Source organism: Chenopodium album, chromosome 25 (genome assembly GCF_948465745.1).
Source record: "Chenopodium album chromosome 25, dcCheAlbu1.1, whole genome shotgun sequence".
NCBI lineage: Eukaryota > Viridiplantae > Streptophyta > Magnoliopsida > Caryophyllales > Amaranthaceae > Chenopodium > Chenopodium album.
The window spans coordinates 4,902,266-4,924,506 of NC_137858.1; the positions used below are offsets into that span (position 1 = coordinate 4,902,266).

The 22,241-nt window shown below is 32.7% G+C and overlaps 1 protein-coding gene across 1 annotated transcript; it reads right to left on the reverse strand.

The window, feature by feature from the left end:
- Positions 1-10,237: 10,237 nt before the first annotated feature.
- LOC145613175 (protein PSK SIMULATOR 1-like) lies at positions 10,238-21,158 on the reverse strand. Its single transcript, XM_081668239.1, has 13 exons — positions 20,488-21,158; positions 19,702-20,231; positions 17,620-17,945; positions 17,422-17,514; positions 17,248-17,335; positions 16,284-16,377; positions 14,829-14,926; positions 14,009-14,078; positions 12,580-12,683; positions 12,350-12,466; positions 11,536-11,612; positions 11,166-11,210; positions 10,238-11,077 (listed from the first exon to the last, which is right to left on the reverse strand). The coding sequence occupies exons 2-13, from the start codon at positions 20,041-20,043 to the stop codon at positions 10,558-10,560; spliced, it is 1,974 nt and encodes a 657-aa protein (XP_081524365.1). The 5' UTR covers positions 20,044-20,231; positions 20,488-21,158; the 3' UTR covers positions 10,238-10,557.
- Positions 21,159-22,241: the final 1,083 nt, after the last annotated feature.

The following is a 22,241-nucleotide window of genomic DNA, read 5'->3' on the forward strand; positions in this document are numbered from 1 at the left end:
AATACATCAAGAGCATCATAAAAAAATTGTAGTGTGCACTGGGAACATACATAACCAGATGATGAGTTCGCGATAAATATGCGTGCTACTATTATTTGGCAACACCAAAGTTCAAAAGAAGTACAATTTTTTGTAGGTAGGTGTATGTTGTACGTGATTGATGATTGTAATAATAAACCTGGAGACCCATAAATGCCGTGAGTTCTGGTAACATATACAGTAAAACTATAATTGTCTATGAACATCAATGTATTTTATCATACGAGTATATACCAACATATTGTATACTTTTTATATTACTAAGTAACATGGTGTATTTAATTACATTTACACTATGAAGCCACACGCCCTTTTCATTATTTATACGTGTTATAATGTATATGGAAGCTAGAGAAGACACAAAAACATAGACAATTACTTGACAATAGGATTCTTTAGGTCTTTGGTATATGATAATGTTGTAACAGTATATAATTGTCGTGAGATATTTTTAGCATCAATACATCATTTATTTAATTTGTTTGTCAATTAGATGGATGACATAGGTAATGATTTTCTTTAGCTAGGGTAGTGCTTCTAAATGTTTTTCATGATTTAGGGTAATAACAGTAGTCGTTGATTGACATTAATTACATAACCTAAAACATTCTAGGATATGCAAAACAAATTGTCCGAGATAAGTTTGACTGCTTAAAACACATATAACGTGCTTTGTTTTTAGCTTGTCTGCTATGGGGCAAAGTGATGAAGTTGAGCTTTTTATATACTAGCTAGTAAAATAATATGGTCAGCTTAAATATATAAATAATGTGAAAAAGTTAAAATGAGTAAATATACGAGGTATTTGGGACAGAGATAGCAACTAATGTTTTCTAACTTGCTTATTAATGAAATAAGTTGAAGAACATTTTTATGATCGAGCGTCAAACCAGAGAATTTTTGCATGTTTCAAAATACCATGATGTCTTACTCACATTGGTACGTAGATAATATCCGCAACAATGATAAAAAGTGAAGAAGTGATCAGATTTTATGGGTGCAAAAAAGTGTGTTATTCCTTCCTTATTGATGTTCTCATGCATGGTGTCCACTTGACTATGTATCGATCATAAATTATTGAACCATGTTGATATTTATATATTCTTCTTAGAACTAGATTCATCTTCTGGTAGATTTAGTGACCTAATATATTCTATGCACTTTAATTTGGCCCTAAATGATTTCTTCGAAAGGACTTGGAACTAATCAAGCTATTAATTGGAGAATCAAAACACTAATAATCCATTGTGTAACGTAACATGAATGATAAGGTTCTCCATATTGTCATAATTAATTAACACTGTAATATATCAAGTTGAAATAGACAAGCCTTTGGCCTTCACTTTATCGAGCAATTTGGGGCGATGAAAATGACAAGGAATTATTTTAGGCTTTATTTAGTTCACTTGATTTTGCCTAGCTGATTAATGAAACTATATAATTATCTGAAATAATCTAAACTTATATGATATGAACTACGTACTGTGATCTAAAATTATTTTCACTCCAACAAAATTTATATATGATCATGTGTTCGAATTTTATTTAATTGGACTTTTATTTATCATAAACCTATTTGAACTTATTTGAACATTTATAAACTTGTTTTGTACTATCTATCTAAGTTGGAACAAAGGAACACATAATTAGATTTAATTGCTATACATCAAATTGAAATAATAAGCATCTACTTTTAAAAGAAGATAAAACAGCCACTAGTCTGTGACTCTATGATGAATATATTCTACTATACATAATATAAATATCTCTTGTTAATTAATAACCTTAATCCTAATTTTATTAGCACTCAAAATTTTTAAGTTATTGAAGTGATTGAATCATTATTTTTACAAAGGAATGACCGAAATAAATGATACTCCGTAGTGAAGTCTTATCTAAGGTAATTTGTTAAATTTAGTACGTTCAAATTAAAGTTAATCTAAAAAGTCATCACTTAGCTTACAAAACAAATTATCCTATGATGATACTATATATCTCATGATTCTCATCTATGATTTTGCTCATCTTATCCATAAACATAATTTGTAATGTGTATGGTTAAAAAGAAACCAATTCAAAGCAAAAAAAAAGTACTTCATAGTGTAGATATTTTACATGTTATTCCCACAACACTAGTTTAAAAGTGATTAATTTGCTATTAATTAACATGAAGATAAATATCTAGATCATGGAATCTTCTTAAGAATTTTTCTTGAATTGTTACCAATATAAAAGTAATATATACGTAGTACAATATAGAGCATATTTATCTTTATTTTTAGTGCATGAAATATAAGCCGAAAAAAATAGGTAGAAGCAAAGAGAATTAGAGCAGAAGATCATATTCATATAACTTTAAATTATGCCATTTATTTTTGGGAGCATAAAAAAAAAGAGTAGTGTATATATATCCATGTAATATTAAATAAAGTGCCTTTGATGTACCATTTGGTATCTAATTCAAAGGCTCCAATTGAAAAAATAATATATAAATCCTTTTAAGTTAATTATCATATAAATTTTAGATTCTTTGGATAGATAAAAGAGCTACACAAGTATAGCATATAGAACGATGATCATAAGTTCCCCGTTGAAATTGATATCATATCAATGTCAAATAATTATCAGTCACATAATGTTATATTGTTATATTCTTATTCAAAGCAAATACATGACATTATAACTATTCTTTAGGGATCTATAGATAAAGACAAAAGGCGCAAGAAAAGTAAAAGTTGAGTTTAAGTTTGTTAAAAATTGTACTTATCTACTTCTAGGAAGTATATATATGTAAGAATTCATAAATATACCAATTAGTTGTTCAATTTAATTGCTTGTTCCACCAAATTATCAAGGTATATGTAACATTTTTTTTTTTAAAAAAAGTAATTGGTAATATATACTACGTACCTTTAAAAGTATTTAATTGTGAGTTTGTGACAATATTGATTCAATTACATCATCGATATAATAGTAAAATTTTCAATTGGATTAAAAGTGCACTGAAATCATAGTAGATTTGTGACGAAGGTATAAAATTTAAGATGCTTGTATTATTCTTTAGAAAATGTTTCCAAGTTTATAAAATAAATAAATAACATCCATAAATTAAACCTCACTATTTTATTTTTCACACAAATAGCAGCCACGCACTATACTATGGAAATTGGAAGTCCACAAGCTAATTCCATTAAACTCAACATAAAAACAATTGAATTTGACAATAAGATCACCAAAAAGTCCTATTGCGTCACTCCAATCCTTAATTAAAAAAATTTGTTACAGTAATAATTGAGGTATTAGCTGGAATTTCTATTAAACTTACCTTTTTATTACATGTTAGTGATAATTAATTAATTAACTAACCTAATTTGCAAGTGGTAGAATAGGATAAGGAAGTGTTACTTAAATAGAAACTTTGTGAAAGTAGCAGCCTTCCAAGATTAAGATGAAATAAATATAAATAGTATAGCTAATTAATTTCTACTACTTTTTGCAACACTTTTCAAATTTCTCAATTGTTCCATGTCTTTTCTATCATAAATTAAAGTCCAACTTACATCAAATTTGGTTTTTCCCTTCCCCAAAATTAAAGCAAATTCTCTTTCTATCTATATTTTGTACATCTCCTTTTGTGAGGTGGTCAATTTTGATTTGAGACTTACAAGTAAAAAAATGATACATTTTTGTGACGTCAATCTTTTCATGCTACCATTAGTTGACTAAAACTAGGTATTCCATACACATGGAAACTTGAAGAGGGAAGAGAAGGATGCATCAAATTTTGAAATTAAACGTTATGAGAATTGGACTTGTTATTCAATTACTTTTTTAATTCCGTGCAACATATGGAATGTTAATGGGTAAAATGAGGAAAAACGAAGCGTTTGAAAGGGAGTGAAAGGGATGATCATTTGAATGTACTTGTTAAAGATACGAAGTATATATTAAAATTATAGAGAATATGAAATAAATAATAGTGGGTGTGTATATATAGTGATGAATTACTTCATTGTTCGATGATCTTGCATGTATACCCAAGTACAATTTACAAACTTTTTAATAAAACACCGGGATCAAATGTTATTAATGAAATGGTAAAGCAATAATAGAGCCTATAGAGGCCATACTTGTAGCATAGATCATACTATTAAGAAATGAGGGGTATATATATATATATATATATATATATATATATATATATATATATATATATATATATATATATATATATATATATATATATATATATATATTTGAGAGTTTTACGAATATATTGATACCATGTTACTCTGTTACACTACTCCCTCCATCCCAATACGATTGAGAAGTTGGACTTTATTTCGCCATTCATATACATGACTATAATTTTTTGTTAACATGATAAATACATATTTAGTTATGAAAAATGTTGTTAGATAGGTATAAATTAATATAAAGTTTCATAATAAGACTTTTTACTATAAATTTCATTAATATTTAATTATATTGATATAAGGGTCAAACTAGTGCATCGACTTGTGTACAAAGGTTGACTGTATCAATTATTCTGGGATAGGATGAGTATTAAAATAGGTCCTAGGCCAAAAGCGTCGTCTCCTTTTATTTAAGGTGAATCTTGTATAGAGTTGTTCGAGTATGGCAATTCGATTTTCTGATGGAATTAGGGCATGGGAGTGGGAAAAAAAGATCCGAGCAACACATAGCTAGCATATGGTGCGCCCTTTTGGCATGGAGTTACCAAGTAGTGGTGGGGTTAGAGACAATCATATTGATAGATGCTTCCATTTTCAACTTTCGATCTTATGTTAGTTTTTACTTCTCCATCCTTCGTTCTATCTAATGGGGGACCTAACTTATTGGACCTCCATTTTCTTGTTACTACTAGGAGTATCTTTTTATTTGCTCTTGCATTATACTTGTATTGTGTTATTCCACAATCCACACCATTCAAGTGTTTCCTCCAACAAATTAGACACTACCTTTTCAATAAAGAAACATCAATGCACCAATTCTTACCTTAGTATTGAAGAGTTTTGAGTGGTGTACATTATTCTTGATCCCTTGGTCACGGGATTGAGTTTCCATATCCTTGGAGCATATGATAGATCCATTATGATAATCAACACATCGGAAGTAATACTGGTATTAGTTTGAAAAAACAATAATTTTATCAAGGTTGGTAAGCATCAATTAAAAGTTCAATTCATAGCGAAAGTAATTTTTAAAAAGTTCTGATAATTATGTTATTCGTGAAAATCTAATAAATAGAATACACCCCTAATATTGACTAATCTGAATAAAATAATGAATACACTTTTCTTATCAGACTGAGTTACATGATCCACCATTATTACAACGTGTTAATGTCATCCATTATGGCCTACTTAAATTACTTTATTCACTCTCACATCACAATTACTCTATGATCTTCACTCGATCACTATTCTCTTAAACTTATGTCCAGTGTATCAATTATTTCAAAATAAACAAAATAATCCGCGTAATTTTATAAAATAAACAAATTTAAACCCTAAATCGCGAATAAAAAATAATAAAAATGGGAGCACAAGCAAAGAGTATGAGTCATGGAGGAGTTGGAATAAGGGCCAAGATAGGGCCCATATGATGGAGATGCAATAATTTGGGTCCTTTTTGGAACGGAATGATGTTAGCATCACATTTCTTCCTAACAACACTCACTTACTTGTCGTTTTGCTTTGTCTAGTCAAATTTGCACCACTTTCTCATCTTACAACCGGATCTTTCAGCTGATGGGCTACTAGCCACACTTCCCCATTGACTCTTACTCTCCAAATTCTAACTTTTTATTTTTTATTTTTTTAATTTTATTTATAATTAAGACGGGAGACAAAAATTAATTTTTGAAGTATTTTATGTTTTAGCACTAATTGTATTTGTTCTCTTGCACTATTATTTTTTCTCATGCCTTATTATATTAGTGAGCATGCCAAATTTATAAGTTTCATTCCTTTAAATGAAATAATTCGTATACCGTATTAATGAGGTCTTGATCTAGTGATTAAAGCTAATAGTATATGTATGATATATTTTATATATTAATAATATATATAGTACTGAACTTAAATTCCATTATATCCTAAAAAACATTCGACGAATATATATATTTTTTATAAATAAATGTATTCTTTTTAAATGTACTTCGTATAATAATTCTCTTTAATAAATTGAATTTCAGCCAATAATTGATTTAAGATTCTAATGGTCCAAAGTTCAAAGTCAACAAAATTCTAGTTCTGCATGCACACAGTTAAAGATGACAAATAAAGGACTTAAACTAGAATGAAATACTCAAAGGTAAAGGACACCGTGACATCGTCCATGGACGTTTACTCTATCTTAATTAAATCCTATAGCCACGTCCCGGGTTCGAGCCTCGTGTTTTCAAGGGCTTCATCTTCATTAAAATTTTAATTGCAAAGGGCCTGTTCTCATTGACTGAACTCAGCTAAACTGAACTGAACTAAATTGAACTAAACTGATTTTAACTGAGCTGAACTGAACTGAAATAATATTTTATAAGAGAAGGAAATTAGGAGCTGAACTGAACTGAACTAAACTGAATTTCAACGTATGAGAATAGGCCCTAAGCCCCTAATACATTGTATATTGCTTGATTTATCGTAGCTGTGTGCCTGTCAAACAAAGTTAAAGAATTGAAGCACCAAAAACGGCAAAACCACACTTGATGGATGTAAAAATATAATTGGCAAGTAAAAATGTTGGCGTGAGTAAGGGCATGAAATTTGGCCTTATACGTAGACGTGAAGTGACCATTACTTGTCATATTATTCCCAAACTTTTTCCAACATTCTCTCTTTGTAATCATATTCACATGACATTTGGCCTTAACTTTTAAATAAGGGTTTCTTAGTGTTTTCTGATAGGTAAATTTGTTCATCATTTGATAAAGATTGTGAGCATATATATTTTCATGATTTTATAATTCCTCAATACATAAAACGATCACTATTTTTTTGATGTTCATGTACATTATATGGCTGTAATCGATTCAAGTTATTACTTTAATTTTCTTTAAATTTCGATATCGATCATGAATTGCAAATAATGAGACATGGACATTAGTGCTTATCAAGTTGACAAGAAAGAGAGAGGACAACTGAATCTTAATTAGCATAGGACATGAGCTGCAGCCTGCCTGCAGGTGGACCGTGGACATGTACATGAGGGTATGCTAATAAAAAGAGGTGCAACCCCATGAACCTAGCTATCCTCAACTCCACCCATATATATGTACATGTATATCATGTATGTTCGTTGTCACTATCCAAATCATTCATCGTATATGTATTCTAGAGGGTCGTATCAAGTTATCTACCACGTACCATTTTGTGTGCACCCCTTTACTTGGATTAGTACGTTTTGAACGTGATATCTTAAAATTATTATTATTCTCAGTGCTCTTATGTGCATGGTATACATGTTATTACATAAGAGAATCAACAGTTGTAAATTCTGCGTCATTTGTATGTAAATGATTAGGTAGACATTTAATTTCAGGTTTATTATTATTACATCGTGCAAGAATAATCCCCATCACTGGATAAACTCGTTACTATTTTTTCGCCTTAAATAAAATGTACTATATGTACTTCAATTTATTAAGGGGGGTCGAAAGTTCAAATGCACAGTGAGAAATTTGGTAGGAATAGTGAGAGCATTCAAATCAAGCAATAAAAGTGATATAATTAAACCAATCTTTAAGAAGACTAATAGGAGTCCACGTAAGTCTGACTAGAGGATGACTATTATCAACATGATTAGGAATTATGAGACAGAAAGTCTATAAGATAACACTTCGTATATTTTAACATTCTAAACAGTAGAACTACTATTATGAACCAAGGTTGAAAACTTATTACAATACGAGTAAAATCTTATCCTATATCTGATCCAGCTCATTAAATTGATCAACACATTTACATAAGAGTGCAATTCCATTGTATATTACGCATTTAGTCTCATTCACCTTATAACATGACTGTAATTGCATAATTTTAGGTAAATTTTATATTAATACTTTATTAGACTCGACCTTTCAGCATTTTGAGAAGATTCCTCATGTTTCCGATTTATATCAACGAAAATACTCTCAAAAAAGCTTTTACATGCAATGTTATTAGTTCCAAACTTGGTACTCATATTATACATGGCCGAGGTGGCGAGGTGGACCCTTAGCATTACATTACAAGAATCTGTGCTTTTAGCGACTAGAAAATTTGGTCAGTAAAATTCAAATATGCGCCCTAAATCTTATGCTACACGATCTCCAGCAGCGGCCAGCTGAAGCAAGATTATGGAACAAAATTTCTTTGATGTTAAAGCCTAAAGAATACTAATCAAATTATATAAAAAAAAAAAAAAAAAAAAAAAAAAATAATAATAATAATAATAATAATAATAATAATAATAATAATAAAAGAGTTGTAGTACTACAAGTAAAATTACAAAGTGACAGTTACGCGGTTTACGCCTGATTATTGCATCAAGACAAATAAAACATTCCGCATTCCTAATTTTGTATTTTTCTATATCATTCAAGAAAATTTTGTAACCTTTGTGATTACTACTTACAAAAAAGTACAATGAATTTGTCTCAAAATTAAAAAAGTTAAAAAGTACCCCTAAAAATCTACAGTTAGGTGCAAAGAACAACACCAAATTAAATATTATTAATTAAAAATTAACATTAACAATATACTTAAGAAACTGTCATCCTTTAATTTATGCAATAATGCTTTAAACCTACTCCCTCTATAAACAAAACAAAGAAGCTACTTGTATAGTAGTATACTTGACATGACTCAAGAATGCACTCGTGCTAATGTACGGGATTGAGTCGATAGAGAATCAAGAGATGGTAGGGTGGCAAATGGCAAGCCGAAAGCCTTACATCTTTTTGCCGACTGACCACGGTTTGATACCTGAGATCGTTAGAATGGCCCAGGACTAGGCCCATGTGTAACGTTCAAAACAAAAAGAAATGATAATTATATATTAACGACCATGAAAACTACACGTAGAAAAATGTTATACGAAGTATAATAATTCTCTAGTTAGGTTAAAGTTTAAAGTGGGTAGTTAGTATTTTTAATCAAAAATTTTATCTGATAAATAGAAATAATAACACATCATCTTTTAGACCCACAAAATCCACCGCCCACCTTCATTCTCCCAGGAAAAGAGGCCCATAATTTCCGTTATAATGGGCCCATTATAAAGAGTATAAATCAAATGTTATTTTTATTTCTTACCAAATTTTTTTATAGTATAAAATTTAAATTTTAGTATATGGTTTATTGTTATTGCTATTATTATTGTTATTTCTTACCAAATTTGGTGGTCACAGTTTATAAAAATAAAAAAAAAATTATAATATGGTTTTTATAAAATATAAATGTGAAAATGGCAGTTCCAGTTTTGGTAGTTGATGACTGGGGACAGATTAACACTAAACATGGACAAAATTGTTTCTAGAATAAAGGCCCACCAAATCGTTGGTGTGATGCTTATGTAATTGATGGCTAAATTCATAAAAACCACTTTTATTTTTTGATATGACTTGCCCATTAACAATACCCTTGAAACAGTTGAACATGCCTTTGTTTGCCATCAATTTCTCCTGTAGTTAGGCATTTAGCATTTTGCATTTGTTTCAACATAGTATTGGTCTGCCCGTATTCATTTTCACTACTACCTGGATGGACGATATTCATTGTGTAGATTACGTAGTACGATTCGCTTTCCTCGTAAAGTTTGTGCAAAGAGTATCAATATGTGAGTCGCGGGGAACCTGTAACTGTAAATTTGTAATTCTCACTTTGCTAGTAAATAAAACATACTCCGCTGTTATGGTGAGTTTTATGGCATGATTGTTGTGAATCGTTAGTTACAAGAGGTTAAGACAATGAGTTCGGAACTGATTTGAACACAGCTTACTGGCTTAGGCCTTGAAACATGGCCATTGTATAAGTCCATCCAAGAACAAGAATCCGAAGATAGGGAAAGAATGTCTGCATCCTTAAAAAAGATTGTAATAGAGCATCAACTAGAAAGGGTTTGTATCTGTAACCTGTATTGGGATGTGATGCTCAAAATTATTGGGAATAGTTTGTTTCAGAAAGATGCATAAAAGGAATATAATGAACCAATATATATTTTTTCAATTATTCTGGTGTGATCAAAGTATTCTGTACATCATCAACTTGAACTGACAAAAACATGCTGCCTCAACCTCTGCAGAAATCTGAAACCTCTGGAGCATACAATACATCCTTCCCCTCCTCTCCATCGAATCTGGTTCTGGTTATCAATTACACGTTTGATTGGGATTTGATCACTTAGTACCGGCCTCTCCCAGAGTAGTCTGAAGGTGTGCCATCATGTTCAAAAATCACAAGCATACTACCCCCTCCACAACTCGCGAGTATTTTACCTTGTTTATATAGGGCATAATTACAAACTCCTTAAAGTATCCACCCGGTCAATAACATCCAACGCTTTCATCCGGTCAATATCAAAATCAATAATTGGGACAGATGATGGTCGTCTTGTTGAGTAGATTTCTCTTTTAGTTTCTCTTGTGGGAGAATGGCTATTGCTCTTGCTTAATCGTTGATGCTTACTCAAGCGAATTCTAGCTGTGTCAAACTCCTGGCTCTTACTAATACCTGGAGTAAGTTTCCTTCTAGTCACATCACATAGCATTTGCTGGTCTTCAATAGAGAGTGTAGGAGATGGACAGTTAGTCTTTTGTGGAGACAACTGCAGGGTCATTTGGTTGGGGGACCTCATCGGGGATTTGATAGGAGATCGTGTGCCACCATTCGAAGCAGCCCTAGATTGGCTGATGAGATGGTGAAGCCACACCACTAGGTCTAGGATGTAAGCCTCGGTTTTCTCTTTATCTGCGTGATATAGTGTCTCAATTCTGAGCAAGTCATTTTGGCCTGCTGGTTTTCGATTGACCTCCGAACTGAGAAACTCATGAGTTTAGACAACTGTATTTTTTTTTATTGGAGATATCCAAGTATAAGAAACAGGAGTTTCAGTATTTGACTTACCCGGTGTTTGCCCATTCACCAACCCAACCAAATCCATGATGCGCTCTACAAATTCACATTGCAGAAAAAAAAAAAGGTTAGGATTAAAATTTATTAGGACTAGTAAATTAGATGTCACAAGTCTTCTTGAAGATAAATTTTGTTAGAAATAATTTAGTGTTACTAGGTAATTTATTTGTACTTCAAAATCAATTTATAACTATTTTTCATGCTAAAATGACCAACAATTTACATGCATTTTCTATAACAATATGTATAGAAAATAATATAAAAATTTAATCCTTAAAACTACTGCTTTCACAACTTTTTCAACGACGAAAAGTGGGGAGAATAGGAGACCAGGAGAGTAATGCAGAGATAAAGGGCTCACTTTGTTGTGTTTGTAGCAATAGGAACAAGCCAGTGCAACGTCTTCTCCATTTCGGCTTTAATTTGCTGGACAGTAAGCTGCAAGAATAGAAAATATTCAATATACAATCAAGAAAAACAGCTAGACCAATATTCAGCTGTATTGACTTTCAAGGTCGTAGAACCACTTGAGCAAATGACAAGATAAGTAAGCTGCTATAGTTCTATTTTAGTTCATATGAGTGGCATATTAATCCATTTCTCATTACCGAAGGTAATCATGCTCTAAAGGTGAAAAATGAACTAAACAAGATTATGGCTGCTTATCACATCTGCTCGGCTCATGCTATAAGACCTACTGAGTTGACTTCCTAATTAGTGACCAGTTTAAGTGGTTGTTTCTAGTACACAAAATCTTGATGTCCCAACAAAGAGTACATCCACAATAAACTCTTTCATTACCATTAATATTGGAGAATGGAAGCTTTTCCACCAGATTAATTATATACAGAAAATATTTACTTTGTAATTTGGTAAAAGTTTGTAGCTTCACCAACAAAACTAAAGGCCAGGAGCCTTCAACAGTTTATCAATTCTTATTGTTCTTTGGACAATGTGAACTATATTGGGCGTGAATTTTCTAAAAAATGAAGACAAGAATGTCGTGGAGCAGGGTAGTAGGCAACCACCCTAGAATTCCTTTTTGCTGTCAGAAATTATGCATCTGTACAGCTAGATTAGTTGCACTGGAGTAGGGTAAGTAATAAAACCATACAGGGAAAGGGAATCAAGAGTGTAATACAACTGCAATCCGTCCTGTAACCAAAGTGCAGTACCTCTTCCTTGAGCTGAAATGCTTGCAACTTCGATCTTAAAGCTGATTTGATGTTAGGCGGCAATCCCTGGTATAAAGCGTCCCTTGTGTTCGGCGGTACAGAGTTTGAGCGAGAGAACTGTTTACGAAGATAATGTTAAAAAAACTATGAACTGATCCATGATATCTACAAGGCTATAATCTAATATATACTTGAGAGAGCAACCAAAAGGCGGGGGAGAGGGGACTCACAAGAGTATCTATTTGTGTAATAATATTTGCATAATGCAAGGCCAGGCCAGCTGACCCCAACTTTTGATGATTGTTTGAAGATGTCCTAATTGACTTATCTCCATCTGCAAGATCATATTGAAGGTCACTAGATCAGCATTTACAAATAAACCCATGTAATTTTCTGGCAAATTTAAATTAATTAATCCATAGAGAAGTCACCTCGTAAGCAAGTAACAAGAGGTATTTGGTGTTGTATTGGTATTTAAAACTAACAAGTAACAAGTATTAATAATTTAGTACATTGATTTTTTAACGAACAAAATCAGTGCATCGATAGATAAAAAATAAAAAATAAAAAAAATAATTAAAAAAAAGTTATAATAACATAGAATGAGAAAAGCCAGTGAATTGGAGGGAGTAATAGTGCTACTGATATCTACAGAAGTAGTTTACATAATTGAAATTTGAACCTTTCGAAGTGAAGATTGTCAGTCCAAATTATTTAAAAAAATGTTGTGGAACTTGTGTTTATGTTGTACTAAAATTTTAATATAAGAACAAAATGACAGGGGTAAAAGGGAATATACTTTCTTCTCTTTCCCTAAACAGTAAACAATCCCTCTCCTTCCTAATTAAAAAATAAAATGAGAAGAAAATAGGATTTTTTTTTTTTTTTTTTTTTTTTTTCAAATTTCAGGATGGGCCTTTATTATTTCAGTATTGTTCGTCGTAACTGATTGATTATAGTTATGAATGATAATATGTTCTAACTTAAGTATCTTTGATGGTTTGATCCCATCTAAACCAAAACAAAAATTACACTCCTTTGTTCATTAATTTCAATCGTCACCCCAATTAAAAAAGACAGGATCTGCCCTAGGGCACAAAACAGGTGCTACAAACAAAGGATCTTGAATTCACCACATAACTATAATTATAAATCCATAAAGTCTCATCCATTCTCTTTTTGCCTAAAAAGCAAAAGCTGTGAAAGGAGGGCCTAGTGATTCTCATTCAAGGCCATATGAGCTACGGAAACAGATTAAAGATCCTGGTGACCAGGCAATTCATGTAGGACCCCGGGGGGGGGGGGGGGGGGGTCAATACGAATGACCTGACTGAGGATATAATGCAATTTATGAGACATTGTGAATGACTCTAAGGAACTTCTGTTCCATATATCTGCAATGTTCTACTCCGTATTTAATTTTTCTTACATTGGTTTGCCGCTGCACAATCACTTTTTTCAGGCTCAGAACGGCGAAGATAAGACCAGAGTATGAAAGTCTTTGAACAAGGGAACAAAGTGCATAGTTTAGAATTTGAATTTCCAAGAAGGGGTTGAGCAAAGGCCAAAAAGAGGATCAGTTTCTTATCCACCCACTTTATTGGCAGGAATGTAAACTAAAATCTGAATGAGCTTTAATTACTAATTACCAATACATACCAGCACTTCCAAAGGCTTCATGAATTTCCAAATGCAAAAAGTGAACTATGTCCACAAGCTTCTCCATCACCTACACAAATCAAGAGACAAACACAATCAGACAAGAGCAAGCAGCACAAGTTATAATTTTCTGTACTTCCATTTTTAGGGGAGGAGAGTAGGGGAAGGTGAGTAATTGAATGATTTCATTCTTTTTAATGCATTTATGCAAATCATTAAGCAGCAGAGAAGCAAAATATACATAAGAAAAAAAAAATTAATAATAAAAACCTACACTACAAGAACCTGAAACTGAAACCCACTAAAAAGAAATGGAATAAACAGCATGAGTAACAAAATTAATATTGTAATAACAGATTTGTCATCTTTGTACATATTTTCATATAACTCACAGATCACATAGGAGTAAGATAAAAGAGATATATAATGTCTTCACGCAAGTGCTCGCTCACAGACACCCACACACACACACACCCACACACCTTCACTTATTTCCACACCAAGTGATGCAATGAATCAAATCCTCATTTAAGCTATCAATCCCCACCCCTTTAGTTTACTTCAAACACCTCACACGAACAAGATGCCAAATTCTCCCATAATCTTGCAGCATTTGAACACACCTAAACCCCTATTAAATTAATACTTGCTTGATCAACAGAACTTCAGTGTAATATTCACAGTTCAACCCGTTCAAAATATAGCTTTACTAAGAGGGCTCCAGATACCAAGGTGACACTTGCAAGTTGAATGCATCAAACCCAGAGCACATGCACCAAGAAAGCACTATGTTTATAAATCATAAGCTCTAACTGCTTACATCTTCCAGAATCCTAGACCAAAGCGATTTCTTTTTCAAACTTCTGACGTGCTTTCTTTGGCTCTTCAACTCTGCCCTTAAAATTGCCAGGCTGTCTCCTGCAAGAAATCAACACAAATGACTTTCATGGACACTGAGCCTTACAGTACATAAGCAAATCAATACTGAACTACTTAAAGATTGCATGGATCATACAAACATCCAGATATAACAGTAGTTACAGGCAAAAAGAACGTAACATATAGAGAGGAGTAAAGCGCACCAATATGAATCGAAATGCATTATAACAACAAGCAAATGTTACCAGGACTCACGCATCAGCAACACAGGAACAGATCCAAGTATCTGATACAGTAATTTTTTAATCATAGGATACAGGGACACCACCATATATTAGATATGCGTAGGGGTATGAAACATACAGAATTCATACAATACATATTCCCTCAGTCCCCAAATAAAAATCTCATTTTACTTTTATCTATTTACTTAATCACATCATTTAATCAACTAAACCCAACATCTTCCTTTTTTACTCATAGTCAATCAACCAAACTCCACTATCTTTTATTCACCTACCTAAAAGCCAAATCAGACTTTTATTAGGGGATGGAAGGAGTATTAAGATGAAATAGTAAAAATACTCTAATTTTAAATCATTTAACAAATATTAAAGCTTTGTTGTTCTTGTAAGCAAATACTAAAACCAAACAGACTACAAAAGAGAGGAAAGGACAGCAAACTTTTTTTTTGAAGAAAAAAGTATGTTGTTTCCATGTTGAAGAAACGGTCAGGTGCATGTTGTCATCAGACTCATCACTAGAGAAGACAATTGATGTTCAGCTAGCCATGGCCCACTTCATGCGTATAAGACAGTTTTTAGTTTTACTTCTTGCCATGATGATTTTTTCCTCCAAGTGGTAAATCCATTTGGATTTAATCCATAGATGTGATAGACCTGATAAACCAAGTCAGACATGATTTTTGATGGAAAATTCTGATAAATTTCTCAGTTGTAATAGATTTTGATGGACAGATTAAAACCATAAATCTTTCAGGTCCGGATAGCAGATTAAAGTATTCAAGCTAGAAAAAAATGCCAATGATATTACAATTCTTGACTTTTATCATCATCCAGTGAACATAAACAGGCCAGTTCTTACAGCTACCCCCAAAAGAAGCTCAGTCAAGATATAGGTCTTGTATAGACAGTTAAGGCAGGGGAAAGCATGGGAGGCATATAGGTCATAGAAAAAATTAACAGCTATTGAAATGTAATTTAACAAATTTTCGTACCAATCCAAAAAATCATCTTGCACAGCTGCTTCTAAATTCTACTAGGAGAGCAGCATTGCACATGATTCACATACGAGGTAAAAAATATACTAAAAGTGTACAAACAGTCACAATTGGGAAAAGGTTAAATTCATGATATCAAACACTAAATGTCAATACCTCTTTGAGCTGTGCTGGGGTTATCTTCCTCTTGTAGCTTCCGTCGATAATCTTGTTCAAATCTATCCAAAGCATGTGACTCATGATACAACTCCTGCATCAAGTTTGAAATTGTTTTATAAGTAATACCTTCAAGCTTTTCTTTCATAGAGTATTATTAGATTTAACAGGGTCCCACAAAGTGGGATAGGAGATGAAAAAAATTTAATAAATTTAAGGTGAGGAGTACCATTAAAAAATAAAAATAAAATAAAATAAAACAAAAAACAGAAAGCAAGTAGAGCTCAGGATATCAGTAGTATAAGATAATCAGTAATTTAACAGCCAAGTAAGCCACTTCAAGCATTAACATAGGCAGTAGACAAACTTCTTGCATGAAAGAACGCACTATTTTAACATCACGACAATGAGGAAACACTTCATGACTTTGCACCTTCAAAATATTATAAGGTCATATAATGAGCGCTAACAACAGACTGCTTAATAACGACAATGTTTTGCAGATTTAATAATCTCTTTTTGTCAGAAATCAACAGGATATTATAGCCCTGCGAGCATACAGGTGCAATAAGAATTTGTTGATTGCAGAATTGTTCATTAGCAACTGCATATACTAAAAGATCACATCAAGGCAAACAAAGATCTAAACGTCCACAAAAGTGAAAAAATTGTCCCACATCCCAGGACAAACCTGCTTTTTCTTCTTAGTAAGCTACAAGCTGAAAAATAGGTACAGGCTAATCCCTCAACTTTCCATTAGGTTTTGAGCTTGAGAAAAGGCTAGTTTTTTCTAATCCTAGGGATATATCAGAAGAACTCGAGCTGGTGTAAAGTAAAGAGTAAAGAGAAAACTTGTTAGCAAGGAGAAATGGAAATTACATACAATAGGCTAGCATAACAATTGAAAAGACCAATGGTCAATGCCATACTTAAGCAATCAGATCTAAAATTGAAGATTACTCACGGCAGTATTCTGAACCAATGTCATCAGAGTTTGCATAATTGTCTCAGCTTCTTCTTTCAGTTTTTGAGGAGTGAGTTCAGAAGCCAATCTGAGGTGATTAGAAAGGTACGAATTATCTTTCGTGTCAGATAATTATAGAGATCACAAAAATAAAAGAAATCAGAATAGCATTACTTCTCAAAATAACGATCCAAATTGTGATATTGAGGATCTTTACAGCGATTTCCAAAGCGAATGACCTCCCCGGAAAATACTTTCAATTCTTCCCTGAAAATACATCAGTATACAAGTGTCATGCAAAAGCATATACAAAGAGCAGGTTCAAGAAAAGAAGTTGATTGCAGCAGAAACAACTAGCTGTTCTTAAAATACCTCTTGTCAGCAGCAGCAATCCTTTGGAGTTCATCAAAATCTTTGGATATTAAGCATTGCACGCCTTCGGAGCGAAGCACTACTTCCTTAAGATGTTTAATGCTTTCCTTGGAAAGCGACTGCATAAGGTTTGCACCCTTCACAATTGTGTTGGCGACTTCAAACGACAATATGGAAATCTTATTCCCTTTGGTCGTCACACTTGAGACAAAACCACCACTAAGATGCAAGCTTGTCATGCTACTACCAAGCGTGTCTAAAACTTCTACAGCTTTGCCAAACCCAGCAGAGCCAGCTTTACCTAAACGAGAGCTCACCTCAGACACCTGCTCATTATAAAAGATTTTTCTTTATTACCTCAGCAACATAACACTCACCAGCTATTCCCTAGACCTTAACTTCTGATTACCCTCAAGTTGTAAACAGGATTTCTGGAGCAAGGGATTCTAGCCATTTATAATTGACGCAAAGATGTGAAATGCCATGATGTCAGATAGAAGTCAAACATAAAAGACTAAGGTAAAAAAATTCAAAATCTTTTAAAGAAAAACAGCATCCGTTTCTCCAAAATGACCACAGAAACATACAAGGATTCAGGGGTGGACCCATAACTCTTCCAGGTGTATCCTTCACTATAGCCATCTATCAACCTACTCAAAGCCAGTTTGAAACTTTGAATTGCTACTTGCAAACGAGACTATGTTCTCTCAAGAATTTGTAAATCTTATCTAGATTCATAAGTCAAATTTGCAGGCTACATGCAAGGGCACCAAACCATAAAACACCAAGGATGAATGCATCTTTAGCTAGCTTCCATGTGATTATTTCCCTCGATGGAGGGCTAGAGCCCATATCTTTCAGATTTTAATTTTCAATTATCAAGTAATAAATCCCTGAAACAGGTATATAAAGAATATTATAAATAGTAAAGGTAAACAAAAGGTTACACACTTGATCTCACAGATTATTAGATGGACGGTGATAAAATTCTCACAAAGACTTCAAACTCTATTCACATAATGCCGTAATACTCGTAAACACAGGAAAAGGACATATATTACATAAACAACACATGTTAGGATTTTAACAAGAAATTTCCCTGTACATTTAATCAAATTCTCCTTATCAGGAATTCAAGCTAAGTGTAATATTTCCTCCATCATTCCAAGATAGTTCAAAGACATAAACTAGATATTTACAATACTGATCAATCTATGGGCAAATCTCATACCTGGAGTGGTATGAATTATGAATGCAGCCTTAAGCAGGTGTTTATAGGCTATGTTATTATGAAGTCAAATGAATATCTTTAAAGTATATTATGTACATATAGAGGCTAAAAAGTTCAGATAAGAAACCGTAAGTTCAACACACAAATTGAAAACAATTTCCAGATAGTGAAGTCAAATCAAATCTATTAGTTCAATTCAGACAAGTAGTGGGTTTCAGCTGAAAAGAGCACAGCCTTATTGCCCTAACTTTAGTTCACTACAACCCTGCTCTTCAGGTGAAAAGAGCACAGCCATGATGTACATCATGTATTCATCAACAAGATCCTCCCCTTCCATCAAGTTCTATAAGCACTCCTATAAGGCAAACTTCTTCATAACATTCCTAGCTCCATCCATCCAAGTTTGTTGCACTAAATTTTATGTTCCACATCATAGTTAGGTAAACATCATTGAAGGAGAGTAAGCAGGCATATGGGAACAGTAGAGCAATTGATTTAGAAAAAAATTAAAAACATGCTATAATACCAATGAGCAAACATAATTTAAAAATTGAAAAAAGAGCAATTTTCGTAAGGAGCAAACTCTATCTTCCTACTGCTTTCCTATTTAAACAAGCTGGATGTTATTGTGCATGAGGCAGTCTTCCAAACGTTCTCTTTCATTGAAGCAAGTTTATAAATTGAGGTGAAGATGAGTAATGAAATATACTCTATTGAACAGAAAAGGTCAAGGTGGAAAAATCATGATATATGAGTGGATGCATCAATGTTACTCATACATTAGCAAGAAAAAAAAACATCAGCATAATAAGCTTTAAACATTGCTATTATAACACATGATAGAAATTCACCTTTGCAACAGCAACCTGTTTGTTCTTGGTTGACCTAGACTTATGTGATAAAACCCTAGAAAACCGCGGAATTCCATCATCATTTGCATCCGTATACGTCCCATTAGAGTTCTCATTGATCCCATTAGCATTAGCATCCATCTCCGGAAACGAAAAGTCTTCCCGTATATGCTTATCAACATTTTCCTCACCATTGGGAAGCATTGATACACTGTTATCTTTACCAGGCAATGCATGATTGTCCAAAACCAATCCAGCACCGTAGTTGCTACCACCATTTTGCGAATAACCACTACTCGGGACATTATCAACAGTAGCCTTCCTCGAGCATATCCCACCCATTTTATTCACATAAAACTAGAAACTACACTCTCTAATTTCTATACATCCTTTTGCATATAACCTCCACCAAATTTCACCACAATCAAGATTATAACACCAATTTCAGCAGCAAAAACTTGAACCCACAACACTGATCTACCACAATAGTCTTAATATTGATTCACCCACAAAAATCCAGTTCTACAAAGCTGCAGATCATAAAACAAACAATACCCATTTAATTAAAATACCATTTTACCTAATCAAAACCCCAAATTAGAAAATAAAAGGCATAGACACCTAACTAATTAAGCAAACTATAGTTCATAAACTAATAAAACCTTAAACCCCATTTCAGCAAGCAGAAAAAAGAACTAAACTAAACTAAAAATTCAACCCCAAATAAAAAAAAAAAGGCAGTAAAATGATATTAATAACATACAGAAAGGGAGAAAGGAAACATACCCAGAAAAGTAGAGAGTATGGATCTGAGTGAGAACACCAAGAAATTGTAAAAATTTGATATTCCCAGAAAGATAGTGAGTAAGGCGAAGAAATTGATGGGGTGCAATGGATGATGATGATGACAATGATTGTAAAGAGAGTAGTATGAACAGTGAGAATATAAAGATGAAAACTTTGATTTCAGAAGAAAATTATTACAATGAAAATGGAGATTAACACGGCCCCCAAGCCCAGGTCACACGGTCTGCAAGGAGGCGCACTTTTCTGATTCTCTCTCTAAAAACTTTCTCTCTCTAGAAATTCTGGTGCCCAAACCAAAAGCAAAGCAAAGGAAGAAGGAGAGAGAGAGTGAGAAAAGGGGTGAAAGAGAGAGAGTCAAACAGCAAAACCAAAAATTTGAGCAATTCCACTGTATGTATATTCATCACTTATGGTTAAGCTTTTGAGACTTTTTTCACCTTCCTTTGACCATTTTCACATCTTTTCTTCCTTTTCCTACTCGCACTTCTTGGATCGTGTCTTTTAATCCCTACTAGACTACTAGTACAAGCTTCAACTTATTTTTGGATCATATTTTGGACCCCAAGCGAGTGAAGAATTGTGCTTATAAGAGAGACGAGTAATTTTAAGTACCTGTGTCGACTGTATGAATATTTGAATTTCTGGGTATATGAAATAATCTGCTTCTAAAAAGGCGGATATAAACTTTGCATTTAGGTGGTTACTTTTTTTTCTCACAAGTGGACAAGTTAGAAAGGATTCAACCCTAACCTAAGGGTTATGTCACTTTCTTGTTTTTTTTTTTTTTTTTTTTTTTTTTTTTTGACGGATGTCACTTTCTTGTTTGTTTTTAATTTTCGTCATATTTTAGATGCAATAGTCAATAAGATATGTGAATTTGGTTTTTTTTTTTTTTTTTTGTAATTTTTCTTTTAATCTAACTAGTAAATAATGTTAGTTGATTAGACTAATGTAGAGTAACTATCAAGTTCTACACTTCTACATAAGCCCCTAATCGTTACTATGTATTTAAGTTCGTCCGAATTGAAAATCAAACCCTAATCTAGAAGCTCAAATCAATCAACTTTAAAGTCTTCAATTAATCATATCTATTCAAAGGTTACTTTTTCAAACATTCAACTCATTCTATGAACTAATTCACATCACATTAGACCTTAGTCCATACTTTCATAATAAATTTTAATTTTACTATTTATTTACTCTCAATATATCCCTAAAATCCTTTTTATAATTATATCTTCCCTAATAATTAACCTCTTTACTCTTTATTCAATGACTATAACTCTACCATGGATCATTGTATTGCGTCATTCCGTTTATTACCTCGTATTTGTATAAAATAAGGGAATTTGAGTCCCCCAAATATATTTATGAAAACTTGAATTTATTCAATCAATAAGCATGAAGTACTCTTTAAGTTAGGGTATAGTCCAACCCCATGAACAAGCAGTGCAAATAATCAAGCCGCATAAATTTCTGTCTTAGCTTAACACAAAAATTGCATACAAATCATTTAAAGACAAATGTAATACTAACTACTAAGAGGTTTCTTAATGATGGAATTTCAATGGTCAAATTGCTGATTCATACGTAGGTCCCATAATATAAATCTATACAAGTAATCAAGTACTTCGAATAAGACTTTTCAAAAGGGCCAATAATATATAACATTAATAATATTGTCATGCATCTTAATACAAGTAGTAACAAAGACATTAAGATTTGGATATACT

Coding starts and splice junctions, on each gene's coding strand:
- LOC145613175 (XM_081668239.1), bottom strand. CDS start 20,043: ATGGGTGGGATATGCTCGAGGAAGGCTACTGTTGATAATGTCCCGAGT. Junction 16,378..17,247: donor CATTGGTTCAGAATACTGCC/GTGAGTAATCTT, acceptor AACTTGATGCAG/GAGTTGTATCATGAGTCACA. Junction 12,684..14,008: donor TGAAGCCTTTGGAAGTGCTG/GTATGTATTGGT, acceptor ATGATCTTGCAG/ATGGAGATAAGTCAATTAGG.